Here is a 12281-nt window from a genome sequence, read left to right as displayed (position 1 = left end):
TGCACTGAGGCTGTACAGCACAGTATTGCGCTGTACAGCATCTCTGGGGGTGCATTTCTTCTGTAACTGGGGCTACTATGTCAGCCCCAGTTACAGGAGAAATCAACAGTGAAAAAAAAAAGAAAAAGTAAAGCAAATGTCCCCCAGAGGTCTTGTATGACCTTATGGGGGACGAAAAGTGTAAAATAAAAAAAATAAAAAAAATAAAAAATAAAGGGTTGAAAAAATAAAATAAAAAAAAGTTTCACATGTAAAAAAAAAAAAGTCCCCAAGTAAGGAATAAAGAAAAAAATAGAAAAAATTAAATAAAATAGACATATTTGGTATTGCCGCGTCTGTAAAAACCAGCTCTATAAAAATATCACATGACCGAACCCCTCGGGTGAACACCGTAAAAAAAAAAAAAAAAAAACTGTGTCAAAACAAGCAATTTTTGTCACCTTGCATCACAAAAGGTGCAACACCAAGTGATCAAAAACGCATATTTCCCACTAAATGGTACCAATAAAACCGTAACCTCATCCCGCAAAAAATGAGCCCCTACATAAGAAAATCTCTCAAAAAATAAAAAAACTATAGCCCTCAGAACATGGACACATTAAAACATAATTTATTTGTTTCAAAAATGCTATTATTGTGTAAAACTTTAATAAATGAGAAAAAGTATACATATTAGGTATCGCCACGTCCGTAACAATCTGCTCTATAAAAATGTCACTTGACTGAACCCCTCAGGTGAACGCTGTAAAAATAAATAAATAGAAACTGTGCTAAAACAACCAATTTTTTGGTCACCTTGCCCCATAAAGTGTTATACTGAATGATCAAAAAATCATATGTACCCAAAAATAGTACTAATAAAACTGGCACCTTATCCCCTAGTTTTCAAAATGGGATCACTTCTTGGGAGTTTTTACTGTAAGGGTGCATCAGGGGGGCTTCAAATGGGACATGGCATCTAAAAACCATGTGGAGTTCCTTTTCTTCTGCGCCCTGCCGTGTGCCCATACAGCAGTTTATGACCACATGTGGGGTGTTTCTGTAAACCGCAGAATCTGGGTAATAAATATTGAGTTTTGTTTGGCTGTTAACCATCGATGTGTTAAAGAAAAAATTGGATAAAAATGGAAAATCTGCCAAAAAAGTGAAATTTAAAAATTTGATCTCCATTTTCCTTTAATTCTTGTGGAACGCCTAAAGGGTTAACAAAGTTTGTAAATTTATGGGGGTATCCACTATGTAGGCCCCACAAAGTGACTTCAGACCTGAACTGGTCCTTAAAAAGTGGGTTTTGGCAATTTTCTTAAAAATTTGAAGAATTGCTTCTAAACTTCTAAGCCTTCTAACGTCCTAAAAAAATAAAATGACATTTCCAAAATGATGCCAACATAAAGTAGACATATGGGGAATGTTAAGTAACAAATATTTTATGAGGTATCACTTTCTGTTTTAAAAGCAGAGAAATTGAAATTTAGAAAATTGCGAATTTTTCAAATTTTTGGGTAAATTTGGGATTTTTTCATAAATAAAGGTGAAATATTTTGACTCAAATTTATGATTATCATGAAGTACAATGTGTCACGAGAAAACAATCTCTGAATGACTTGGATAAATAAAGGCGTTCCAAAGTTATTACCACATAAAGTGAGATATGTCAGTTTTGCAAAATTAGGCCTGGTCAGGAAGGGGGCAAATGGCCCAGATGGCAAGTGGTTAAATCCACATTGAGTAATTGCACAAAAAAATGTATCCCTTTAGGTAACAAGTATAAACGGCTAAAATTAAACCCCCCATGGCTTACAGCTACTGTCAAAAGAGCAAAAAAAGACAAAAAGAGGGCATTTAAAAAATACAAATCTGAGGGGTCAGCTGTAGCGTTTGAAGATTACAAAGAGCTTAAAGTCTGCAAAAAGGAGATAAAATTAGCAAAGATACAAAACGAAAAGCAGGTAGCCCAAGAAAGCAAAACAAATCCCAAAAAGTTTTTTAAATATATAAATGCTAAAAAAAACTATGTCTGAGAAGGTAGGTCCCCTAAATAATGGTAAAGGAGGGGGGTAGTCACTGAAGATAAGGAAAAGGCAGATTTCCTAAATAGTTTTTTTTAGCTCTGTATTTACAAAAGAAGAGAAAGGAGCCGATATCTGTGGCGCTGGGGCTGTTAGTACATCCAGTAATATTTATTAATGATATTGAGGAGGGGATAAATAGCCCCATTTCTATTTTTGCAGATGACACTAAGCTGTGTAGAACTGTACAGTCTATGGAAGATGTCCATAAACTACAAGCTGACTTGAACACTCTGAGTGATTGGGCATCAACTTGGCAAATGAGGTTCAATGTGGACAAATGTAAAGTTCTGCATCTTGGTAGTAATAATCTCTGTGCTTCATATGTCCTAGGGCAGTGGTCGGCAAAGTGCGGCTCGCGAGCCACAAGCGGCTCTTTAGATTCTTGAATGCGGCTCTTTGGTGCGGGCTCCCACGGCGAAATCAACCCATCCTGCACTACAGAGGAATCTTGCCTGTGGGACGCATTTGCGTTCCATAAAGCAAGAGAGGGCGTGTTGCTCCTGCATCGGGTCCAGAGTCCTGCCCTTGCACCTCTGTCACTGACCTGACATCAGTGACATTGCTCCACCTCTCCCTCTCCTCTGTTCTTATGATGGACAGTGACCAGCAACAGGACGGACCGTTGTGGGCGGAGCTATAATAGCCCCGCCCCTTTTCTACCCGCGATTCCTGCAGCCTGATTGAACCTTCCAATCTTCCATGCCCAGCAAGCTAAACATCAGGTGTATTGCCACAACTGCACCATTGATGTGAGTAGCAGGGGAATTACTGCGGTTATATTCAGCTTTCCCAGACTGTGCACATGTAACCTGCAGTACAGTAGGAAAGCTGGGTGAATTTTATCATGTAATGTCATCCAGCTTCCCTGCTATCCTGCATGGCACAAGTGCAGAGGCATTAGAGTATGGGGGAGAGGCACAGCAGGAAAGCTGGGTGTCTATATATGTGTATTGTATATGTGTGCGTCCATGTATGTGGTGACTGTGTGTATGAGTGCGCCCCTGTATGTGAAGAGTATGTGTATGAGTGCGTCCATGTATGTGGAGAGTGCGTGTATGAGTGCATCTATGTATATGGTGAGCACATGTATGAGTGCATCTATGTATATGGTGAGCACATGTATGAATGCATCTATGTATATGTTGAGTGTGTGTATGAGTGTGTCCATGTATGTGGAGAGTGTGTGTATGAATGCATCTGTATGTGGTGAGTGCTTCCATATATGTGGAGAATGCGTGTATGACTGCGTCCATGTATGTGGAGAGTGCGTGTATGACTGCGTCCATGTATGTGGAGAGTGTGTGTATGACTGCGTCCATGTATGTGGAAAGTGTGTGTATGACTGCGTCCATGTATGTGGAGAGTGCGTGTATGACTGCGTCCATGTATGTGGAGAGTGTGTGTATGACTGCGTCCATGTATGTGGAGAGTGCGTGTATGACTGCGTCCATGTATGTGGAGAGTGCGTGTATGACTGCGTCCATGTATGTGGAGAGTGCGTGTATGACTGCGTCCATGTATGTGGAGAGTGCGTGTATGACTGCGTCCATGTATGTGGAGAGTGCGTGTATGACTGCGTCCATGTATGTGGAGAGTGCGTGTATGACTGCGTCCATGTATGTGGAGAGTGCGTGTATGACTGCGTCCATGTATGTGGAGAGTGCGTGTATGACTGCGTCCATGTATGTGGAGAGTGCGTGTATGACTGCGTCCATGTATGTGGAGAGTGCGTGTATGACTGCGTCCGTCCATGTATGTGGAGAGTGCGTGTATGACTGCGTCCATGTATTTGGAGAGTGGGTGTATGACTGCGTCCATGTATGTGGAGAGTGCGTGTATGACTGCGTCCATGTATGTGGAGAGTGCGTGTATGACTGCGTCCATGTATGTGGAGAGTGCGTGTATGACTGCGTCCATGTATGTGGAGAGTGCGTGTATGACTGCGTCCATGTATGTGGAGAGTGCGTGTATGACTGCGTCCATGTATGTGGAGAGTGCGTGTATGACTGCGTCCATGTATGTGGAGAGTGCGTGTATGACTGCGTCCATGTATGTGGAGAGTGCGTGTATGACTGCGTCCATGTATGTGGAGAGTGCGTGTATGACTGACTGCGTCCATGTATGTGGAGAGTGCGTGTATGACTGCGTCCATGTATTTGGAGAGTGGGTGTATGACTGCGTCCATGTATGTGGAGAGTGCGTGTATGACTGCGTCCATGTATGTGGAGAGTGCGTGTATGACTGCGTCCATGTATGTGGAGAGTGCGTGTATGACTGCGTCCATGTATGTGGAGAGTGCGTGTATGACTGCGTCCATGTATGTGGAGAGTGCGTGTATGACTGCGTCCATGTATGTGGAGAGTGCGTGTATGACTGCGTCCATGTATGTGGAGAGTGCGTGTATGACTGACTGCGTCCATGTATGTGGAGAGTGCGTGTATGACTGCGTCCATGTATTTGGAGAGTGGGTGTATGACTGCGTCCATGTATGTGGAGAGTGCGTGTATGACCGCGTCCATGTATGTGGAGAGTGCGTGTATGACCGCGTCCATGTATGTGGAGAGTGCGTGTATGACCGCGTCCATGGCTGCAGTATGAAAGGTACGGAGGCTAAAATACTTGTGGATATGTAGAGGTAAGGCTACTTTCACACTTGCGGCAGAGAGATCCGGCAATGTATGTGGAGAGTGCGTGTATGACTGCGTCCATGTATGTGGAGAGTGCGTGTATGACTGCGTCCATGTATGTGGAGAGTGCGTGTATGACTGCGTCCATGTATGTGGAGAGTGCGTGTATGACTGCGTCCATGTATGTGGAGAGTGCGTGTATGACTGCGTCCATGTATGTGGAGAGTGCGTGTATGACTGCGTCCATGTATGTGGAGAGTGCGTGTATGACTGCGTCCATGTATGTGGAGAGTGCGTGTATGACTGACTGCGTCCATGTATGTGGAGAGTGCGTGTATGACTGCGTCCATGTATTTGGAGAGTGGGTGTATGACTGCGTCCATGTATGTGGAGAGTGCGTGTATGACCGCGTCCATGTATGTGGAGAGTGTGTGTATGACTGCGTCCATGTATGTGGAGAGTGCGTGTATGACTGCGTCCATGTATGTGGAGAGTGCGTGTATGACTGCGTCCATGTATGTGGAGAGTGCGTGTATGACTGCGTCCATGTATGTGGAGAGTGCGTGTATGACTGCGTCCATGTATGTGGAGAGTGCGTGTATGACTGCGTCCATGTATGTGGAGAGTGCGTGTATGACTGCGTCCATGTATGTGGAGAGTGCGTGTATGACTGCGTCCATGTATGTGGAGAGTGCGTGTATGACTGCGTCCATGTATGTGGAGAGTGCGTGTATGACTGCGTCCGTCCATGTATGTGGAGAGTGCGTGTATGACTGCGTCCATGTATTTGGAGAGTGGGTGTATGACTGCGTCCATGTATGTGGAGAGTGCGTGTATGACTGCGTCCATGTATGTGGAGAGTGCGTGTATGACTGCGTCCATGTATGTGGAGAGTGCGTGTATGACTGCGTCCATGTATGTGGAGAGTGCGTGTATGACTGCGTCCATGTATGTGGAGAGTGCGTGTATGACTGCGTCCATGTATGTGGAGAGTGCGTGTATGACTGCGTCCATGTATGTGGAGAGTGCGTGTATGACTGCGTCCATGTATGTGGAGAGTGCGTGTATGACTGCGTCCATGTATGTGGAGAGTGCGTGTATGACTGACTGCGTCCATGTATGTGGAGAGTGCGTGTATGACTGCGTCCATGTATTTGGAGAGTGGGTGTATGACTGCGTCCATGTATGTGGAGAGTGCGTGTATGACTGCGTCCATGTATGTGGAGAGTGCGTGTATGACTGCGTCCATGTATGTGGAGAGTGCGTGTATGACTGCGTCCATGTATGTGGAGAGTGCGTGTATGACTGCGTCCATGTATGTGGAGAGTGCGTGTATGACTGCGTCCATGTATGTGGAGAGTGCGTGTATGACTGCGTCCATGTATGTGGAGAGTGCGTGTATGACTGCGTCCATGTATGTGGAGAGTGCGTGTATGACTGCGTCCATGTATGTGGAGAGTGCGTGTATGACTGACTGCGTCCATGTATGTGGAGAGTGCGTGTATGACTGCGTCCATGTATTTGGAGAGTGGGTGTATGACTGCGTCCATGTATGTGGAGAGTGCGTGTATGACTGCGTCCATGTATGTGGAGAGTGCGTGTATGACTGCGTCCATGTATGTGGAGAGTGCGTGTATGACTGCGTCCATGTATGTGGAGAGTGCGTGTATGACTGCGTCCATGTATGTGGAGAGTGCGTGTATGACTGCGTCCATGTATGTGGAGAGTGCGTGTATGACTGCGTCCATGTATGTGGAGAGTGCGTGTATGACTGACTGCGTCCATGTATGTGGAGAGTGCGTGTATGACTGCGTCCATGTATTTGGAGAGTGGGTGTATGACTGCGTCCATGTATGTGGAGAGTGCGTGTATGACCGCGTCCATGTATGTGGAGAGTGCGTGTATGACCGCGTCCATGTATGTGGAGAGTGCGTGTATGACCGCGTCCATGTATGTGGAGAGTGCGTGTATGACTGCGTCCATGTATGTGGAGAGTGCGTGTATGACCGCGTCCATGTATGTGGAGAGTGCGTGTATGACCGCGTCCATGGCTGCAGTATGAAAGGTACGGAGGCTAAAATACTTGTGGATATGTAGAGGTAAGGCTACTTTCACACTTGCGGCAGAGAGATCCGGCAAGCAGTTCCGTCGCCCGGAACTGCCTGCCGGATCAGGCAAAATGTACGCTAACTGATGGCATTAGTAAGACTGATCAGGATCCTGATCAGTCGAAAAAATGCATTGAAATGCCCGATCCGTCTTTCCGGTGTCATCCGGCAAAAACGCATCCGGCATTTATTTTTTCAGCTTTTTTTCAGTCTGCGCATGCGCATACCGGAAGGACGGAAATGGCATTCCGGTATTCTGAATGCCGGATCCGGCACTAATACATTCCTATGGGAAAAAATGCCTGATCCGGCATTCAGGCAAGTCTTCAGTTTTTTTAGCCGGAGATAAAACCGTAGCATGCTACGGTTTTCTCTTTTGCCTGATCAGTCAAAACGACTGAACTGAAGACATCCTGATGCAAACTGAACGGATTACTCTCCATTCAGAATGCATGGGGACATACCTGATCAGTTCTTTTCCGGTATAGAGCCCCTGTGACGGAACTCTATGCCGGAAAAGAACAACGCAAGTGTGAAAGTAGCCTAAATCAGACATGTCTATTACAATTGCAGTGCATGCACTACTTTTTTGCGGTGCGGAGGCACAGCCAGAAGCACCATGGAAGCACTCTGTAGCACTCATATCCCGGATCCTGGACCCATTGAAGTGAATGGGTCCATGATGCAGGCTGCACACGGCCGTGTGCAGCCCACATCATGGACCCATTCACTTCAGCATGCACTTCCTTCCTATATATTTTAGGTTTTAAAAATATGGCTCTCCAAAAAAAATTCAATCGTGTTTTTGGCGATATTTGGCTCAGTTGACAAAAAAGTTTGCCCACCACTGTCCTAGGGGATGTAGCACTGGGAGAGTCACTTATAAAGAAGGATTTGGGTGTCCTTGTGGATGGTAGATTAAATTACAGCATACAATGTCAATCAGCTGCTTCTAAGGCCACCAGGATATTTTCATGCATTAAACGAGGCATGGACTCAGGGGCAGGGATGTAATACTACCACTTTACAAAGAGTAATATGCAGTTCAGTTCTGGGCACCAGTCCATAGAAAGGATGCACTGCAGCTGGAAAAAGTACAGAGGAAAGCGACTAAAATAATAAGGGGCATGGGGGGATGTTAGTTTTGAAGAAAGATTAAAATAATTTAATTTATTTAGTCTTGAGAAGAGACGTCTCAGGGGGGACATGATTAACCTATACAAGTATATAAATGGGCCATACAAAAAATACGGCGAAAAGCTGTTCCATGTAAAATGTGCTCAAAAGACAAGGGGGTACTGCCTCCGACTGGAGAAGAAAAAGTTCAGTCTCCAGAAGCTTCAAAGCTTCTTTACTGTAAGAACTGTGAATCTATGGAATAGACTTCCTCAGGACGTGGTCACAGCAGGAACAGTGGACCGTTTCAAAAAGGGTTTAGATGAATTCTTAAAAGTTAAAAACATTAATGCTTATGAAAACGTGTAGAAATCTGAGTCTTACTTCCTTCTGGGATTCGCGTCCCCACCTATCCCTTGGTTGAACTTGATAGATGTTTGTCTTTTTTCAACCGTATTAACTATGTAACTACTGCTTCTTGGCTGCAGTGTTGGCATCTCGTATACTGCATGTAACCACTGCAGCCAATCACTGGCCTCAGCCATTTATGGCACCAAATGAGACCAGTGATTGAAGTGGTCACTTGTGGTATACAGGCAAGGCAAACAAACAAAGCCTGGCTGGCATGTAGGATCGAAGTTGTGGGATGACATAGATGAGTAATATTTTATTAAGGCATTTTTTTGCCCGGGGGAGCTTCTTTTGACAAACCATGGTAAAAAGAATTTGGTGCATGTCTAGTTATGTCAGTCCTTTTCTTATTTTTTTATTTCGGTAGTATTACCATTGAAGATTAAATACAAGATATTGTTCCTCTTTAGAAGTTAGCATAGATAAATCTAAGGACTCTTGCACACAAACCTATTTTCTTTCCGTGTCCGTTACGGGTTTTTTTGCGGACCATATGCGGAAACCATTCATTTCAATGTGTCCGCAAAAAAAACAGAAGGTACTCCGTGTGCATTCCATTTCCGTATTTCGGTATACCCGTTCCGCTAAAAGATAGAACTTGTCCTATTATTGTCCGCATAACGGACAAGAATAGTACTGTTCTATTAGGGGCCAGCTGTTCCGTTCCGCAAAATACAGAATGCACATGGACGTCATCCGTATTATTTGCAGATCAGTTTTTTGCAGACCACAAAATACATACGGTCGTGTGCAAGAGGCCTAAATATAAGGGGAGTTTTTACTTATTTTTTTTTTATTTTTTATGTCTGTATGGCAGTACATTCTTGCCTGTGCATATAAAATGTACAGACACTCGATAAGCTAAAGGTCCTGTTACATGAGCCAATGGTGGCACGTTCAAACAATGCTCATTTAAAGGGCTTTTCACACGACTCAATGCAAAATGAATTGGGACAAACTATCATCATTACTATCATTCGCACCCGATTCAGTTTGCATATTGTCATTATCACATCCCCTGTTTACACAGGGAGATGTGCTGCTGACTAACAACACTTTTAGGTACTGAATGAATGATGTGATCACCCATTTGCTTGCTTGTTGGGTGATCGGAGGCACTTTGACATGGGCCAATTATCGGGAACGAGCTTGACCTGTGTAATAGGGCCCTTAGACAGCCCTTTGTCCATGGCTTTCACGATTTCCCGGTCTCCACCGATGATCATATTGCTTAGGTTACAGGGGGAGCCCCCTCTTGATAATGCAAGGAAGCTGAATTACATGAGGCTGTTGTTAGGGGGTTATAGTCATAGAAAATGTACACACAATGAAAAGCTGACAAATGTAATTCCCATTTTTAGCTCTCTAATATGTTGCATTACTCTTTACCCCACAGTTACGTGAAATGGCGTCTGATTTGCTTGCCCGTTTCTTCCTGCCAGCCTCAGAAGAGCTGACTGTTAGTCTGTTTGAACTAGGGCAGGCATTTCTCTGTAGTCCTCGTGTACCGATGGCAGAATCTGGAGCTCTTCTTATGAAGACTTTGCTGCAAAGGTGCTTAGGGAATCAGAAAATGAGAAAACAGCAATGGAAGGGCTAAGATTTACTGTATCTTTCTTCATTTCTGATACATTATTATCATTATAAAGATAGGCACATGGCATATATAGCTTGTTTTAAATGTAAAGAATTTAATGGTATTACTAGTAGAACTTCAAGGGACCTTTAATCTTTTACTTGTCACTTTATTCCAGATTCCATTTTACACAGTGCTGTTCTTATGAAGAGAAAAGTTTTATTTTATTCAGAATGCTTGTGAAAGACCGACATTCATTTTCGGAGCATTCTTACCTCCTGTAATATACACTAGTGGAAAATGAAAAAAGAAACTTTATGCGATTGAGCTGAGACTGACAAAGTATAAGCTGCTAGTGGGGCACTGATCCCACAACCAAGGTGGTGCACCCTTTATTTTGAGTTCTGCAGCAGGGTACACGATAAGGCAGGGTCACATTAATACTGGGTGGCATATCTCCTTGCTATGATACAGGCTGCCACTCTGGCATGGTAACAGTCATTCAGATGTTGAATATCCTCCTATGATATGTCAGTCCAAGCTCTTTCAACTTAGACCCATAATTCAGCCAAGATCGTTGTTGGGTGCAGTGCATGGGAGATCCGTCACCCCATCCCAGGGGGCGGACTGGGAATTTAAAGTGGCCCTGGAAAAATACTTAAAAGTGGCCCCATGTTGTAGACGGGTCTAACTTGACAGAAGATGGGACAACAGAAGTAGGCGGGGCCAGCAATACTGTAGTGCAGAACCAAATAACATAGTGCAGCAAAAAATACTGCCGCCCGCACCACATTATGAAACTGTATCATCGCCCTGAGGATGGCAATATAGTAGAATTCAGGAGGGCACCTGCGGCCACTGGCCAGGTGCATAAGTGTCTGATGCGCCTACATTATTAATGCTGAAAGCATCACATCTTCATGATTTACAGATGTGGCTGGCGGCCCGACAGGATGGCTAGTATGTACAGTAAGGCTTTTGGATCTTTGAACAGGTAACACCCCAGCATTGCCATATTGTAAAATAGGCTTTTTATCCTAGCTCCTTCTAGCTGATCTCTTTTCATATTCCAACAGTGTATAACTGCGTTGCCCTTATTATTTGTATAGTTGGGTTTCTGGAATTTGTAGTGCTGGAGGGAAGTTCCAGACAGGTGATTAGTATTTGTTCCCTATCAACTAGTTTATATGAAAAACATGTAGATTAGGGCTTGTTCACGCAAACGTTTTTTGCGTTTCGTATATGGAACCATTCATTGTAATGGTTCCGCAAAAAAATTTAATGTACTCTACTACTCCGTATACATTCCATTTCCGTTCCATTCAAAGATAGAACATGTCCTATTATTGCCCGCAAATCACGTTCCGTGGCTCCTTTCAAGTCAATGGGTCTGCAAAAAAAAACACGGAACACATATGGAATGTACTCCGTATGTCTTCCGTATCCATTCCGTTTTTGCGGAACCATCTATTGAAAATTTTATGCCCAGCCCAATTTTTTCTATGTAATTACTGTATACTGTATATGCCATAAGGAAAAACAGAACCGGAAACGCTACTGAAACAAAAAACGGAAAAACTGATCCGTTAAAAACGGCCCGCAAAACACTGAAAAAGCCATTCGGTCGTGTGAACGAGCCCTTAGATTGAGATGGTTTAGTATAGATGTCTACACTCACCTAAAGAATTATTAGGAACACCATACTAATACGGTGTTGGACCCCCTTTTGCCTTCAGAACTGCCTTAATTCTACGTGGCATTGATTCAATAAGGTGCTGCTAGCATTCTTTAGAAATGTTGGCCCATATTGATAGGATAGCATCTTGCAGTTGATGGAGATTTGAGGGATGCACATCCAGGGCACGAAGCTCCCGTTCCACCACATCCCAAAGATGCTCTATTGGGTTGAGATCTGGTGACTGTGGGGGCCATTTTAGTACAGTGAACTCATTGTCATGTTCAAGAAACCAATTTGAAATGATTCGAGCTTTGTGACATGGTGCATTATCCTGCTGGAAGTAGCCATCAGAGGATGGATACATGTTCTCATTCTGTTTACGCCAAATTCGGACTCTACCATTTGAATGTCTCAACAGAAATCGAGACTCATCAGACCAGGCAACATTTTTCCAGTCTTCAACAGTCCAATTTTGGTGAGCTCGTGCAAATTGTAGCCTCTTTTTCCTATTTGTAGTGGAGATGAGTGGTACCCGGTGGGGTCTTCTGCTGTTGTAGCCCATCCGCCTCAAGCTTGTGCGTGTTGTGGCTTCACAAATGCTTTGCTGCATACCTCGGTTGTAACGAGTGGTTATTTCAGTCAACGTTGCTCTTCTATCAGCTTGAATCAGTCGGCCCATTCTCCTCTGACCTC

At 44.0% G+C, this 12281-nt stretch overlaps 1 protein-coding gene across 2 annotated transcripts in view; it reads left to right on the top strand.

The window, feature by feature from the left end:
* The window catches only part of LOC120988717 (thyroid adenoma-associated protein homolog), a 71482-nt gene that overhangs the window by 33782 nt on the left and 25419 nt on the right, over nucleotides 1-12281 (top strand). For both annotated transcript variants that reach the window (XM_040416370.1, XM_040416369.1), the window contains one exon: nucleotides 9731-9888. In XM_040416370.1, the coding sequence (XP_040272304.1) occupies nucleotides 9731-9888 (158 nt within the window). The remainder of the gene's footprint in view (nucleotides 1-9730; nucleotides 9889-12281) is intronic.

The sequence above is a fragment of the Bufo bufo genome, chromosome 2 (assembly GCF_905171765.1).
Source record: "Bufo bufo chromosome 2, aBufBuf1.1, whole genome shotgun sequence".
Classification (NCBI taxonomy): Eukaryota; Metazoa; Chordata; class Amphibia; order Anura; family Bufonidae; genus Bufo; species Bufo bufo.
The sequence above is the reverse complement of the archived record's forward strand: the minus strand, read 5'-3'. Positions and strand labels throughout refer to the sequence as shown.